The 2,391-nt window shown below is 55.4% G+C and overlaps 1 protein-coding gene across 1 annotated transcript; it reads right to left on the bottom strand.

Annotated features, from left to right (window-relative positions):
• Positions 1-646: 646 nt before the first annotated feature.
• On the bottom strand, positions 647-1,331 carry LOC133919635 (lachrymatory-factor synthase-like). Its single transcript, XM_062364091.1, has one exon. It carries the CDS (start codon positions 1,226-1,228, stop codon positions 728-730), a length of 501 nt encoding a protein of 166 aa, XP_062220075.1. The 5' UTR covers positions 1,229-1,331; the 3' UTR covers positions 647-727.
• Positions 1,332-2,391: the final 1,060 nt, after the last annotated feature.

Raw genomic sequence — 2,391 nt, 5'->3', positions numbered from 1 at the left:
CGCGCTCTCGGTGAAGGGGTGGCGCGCGAGACTGCGCTTGGCGGTGGCCGCGTGGAGCTGCAGTCGCAGGCTGGACCCGGGGGGCTCGGCCTGGGCCGCGGCCTTGAGGGCGAGCGGGAAGGTGTAGCGGTCGGCGTCGGCGCCATGGCTATCATGCATGCGGCGGCTCGGAGCGCGGCGCGGGGCGAGCCGAGACGGAGGTAGGCGCGGGTAAGGGCGTTCCAGTGGAAGGGCAGGAGGAGGAGGCCGCGTGGATCCGCGGCGGGAGGCACCCGTCGGCGCAGGACTCGAGCCGGGCCGCGGCGAGGTTCGCATAGCGGACTAGAGAGGCGGCGAGGTGGGGAGGCGAGAGGGGCTCGGGCTGCGCGGGGTCGCGCGGGCGGGAGGAGACGGGGGCGTCAGCGGCGGGCATACCTCATATCATACCAGTGAGATGCCACCACGAGGAAATTTGAATTCGGGCGGAATAATCTCTACCTAGGCATAACGAGTAACGCCACTCGTTGTCTTTTGCAGTGCACGAAGGTACAGTAGGAATTTCGCAAGAATTTATACAAAACAGTTCAATTCCCTCGAGAAATTAAAAGATGCTACCGTATTCCGAACAGAGCCTGGAACGTACAGTTCATTCGTTGAGAACTCGAGATGGTAGAAAGAAGTCCCAACTTCTCATTACGTGACACGGATACAGTGCACACGACCACAAACCAATCTCAACTACAAGTCATCAGGCATCAGCCTTCACCTTGATCTCCTCCTCGAGACGCCGGGCCACGCCATGCGCGAGGTTCTCGAGGAACCCCACAAACCCCTCCAGCGTCCACCCCGTCACCGGGTCGGCCTCGAACGACCACGTGACTGCGCACCCGGCCGGGTCGGGCTCCACCCGCACGGTGGCGCGGTATCTGCCGAACCCCTTGTTGCTCTCCACCACCTCGTAGCTGTACCACCGGCCCGCGGGGTCGAGCTCCACGAGCCGCTCCTTGGACCACCCCACGGCCTCCCCCGGCGCGGCCATGTTCACGGGCCCCGCGCAGTACCGCACGCACCCAGGCCGCCCGTCCGCGCCCTCCACGCGCCGGCACGTCCGCACGGACGGCACCCACCTGTCGAGGGCGCAGAAGTCCCCCAGCAGCGCCCACGCCTCCTCGGGCGTCGGCCCTGCCGCCACGGCGCGCGCCGTGCCGCGCCACACGGCCGTCGCTCCCACGTCTGCGCCGCGAACCATTGGGTGGATGGAGCCGAACGTGCAAGTGCAGCAGCGTGTACGAGCTCTGCTAATGTGCGACGGCGAGAAGTGGAGTGAGCGAGCTGGGTTCTATACCACGCCATCTATCGAGAGGACAGCACAGTTGGCATGTGTCCAAATGGATTTGGTGTGAGTGGCGATGGTTGACTGTACAACAGGCATCATTGATCCTCAGAAGAACAAAAAGAATGACAGCATTGCTGAGGTGTCTAGAGTGGCCGTGTCCAATGGCTGAGCTGGGCCTGGCGGACTCGTGGATATGGGTTAGGCGCGTTGCTTGCACTGTTCTACACAGATAAATCAATTTAAAATATAATAATATATAAAAAATAATTATTAAATATCTATATAAAAAATGAAAACCGAGGGGAAGGAAGTCCTCTTTGGATTTTATTAAGAGGATGTCGTGTCTCGAATTCGGACCGACTCAATGAGACCGTATTCGACTGACGGTTAGCACCGTGAGAGACTTGGCTAGATATCTAGGTATGAAAGATAATAAGAAGTTGAATGTATTTTTAAAATATATAAAATATGTTGATAACAAGATTTGATATTTATATTGGTCATTACAGTAACGATTGGTTTAATAGACGACCAGCGATTAGTGCATTCATCGATGAGCAGTGCTTCGGGCACTATGAATAGTGCTTCGACCATAATGAATAGTGTTCCGATCACGGTGAACAGTACTCCGACCACAGCAAATAGTACTCGACAGATGAACAGTAACTCTGACCAGTAAACAGTGATTCTGACCAGTGAACAATACTTTATGCCCACGACCAGTGAGGCGATCAGTGACCACAATTTGTTTCAGTGACTAGTGAATTATATATGTAAGTCTTGTTCGGTTTGAATTAGGGGTTCGGATCTCTTACGACTAAAACATATCGTCCTTTAAATATGAGAGGGTCATGACCGATTGAAAGAAGGAACCAATCGATCAAATCAATCTACTTTACCTTTCATGTTTTGCCTAGCTCCTGTAGTCCCTTTCTCTTTTCCGATCCATATTGCTACCTGTTCTTGATCCCAACGAACAAGGACCAGCCACCGGCCATCCGAGCTCCGACAGGGTCCCTTCCGAGCGTGGGTGAAGACGAAGGTCCAATGAAGCAGTCCCACGTCTGAGGTATCCT

Source organism: Phragmites australis, chromosome 1 (assembly GCF_958298935.1).
Source record: "Phragmites australis chromosome 1, lpPhrAust1.1, whole genome shotgun sequence".
In the NCBI taxonomy this organism is placed as follows: domain Eukaryota; kingdom Viridiplantae; phylum Streptophyta; class Magnoliopsida; order Poales; family Poaceae; genus Phragmites; species Phragmites australis.
This window is presented reverse-complemented; position numbering and strand designations above follow the sequence as displayed.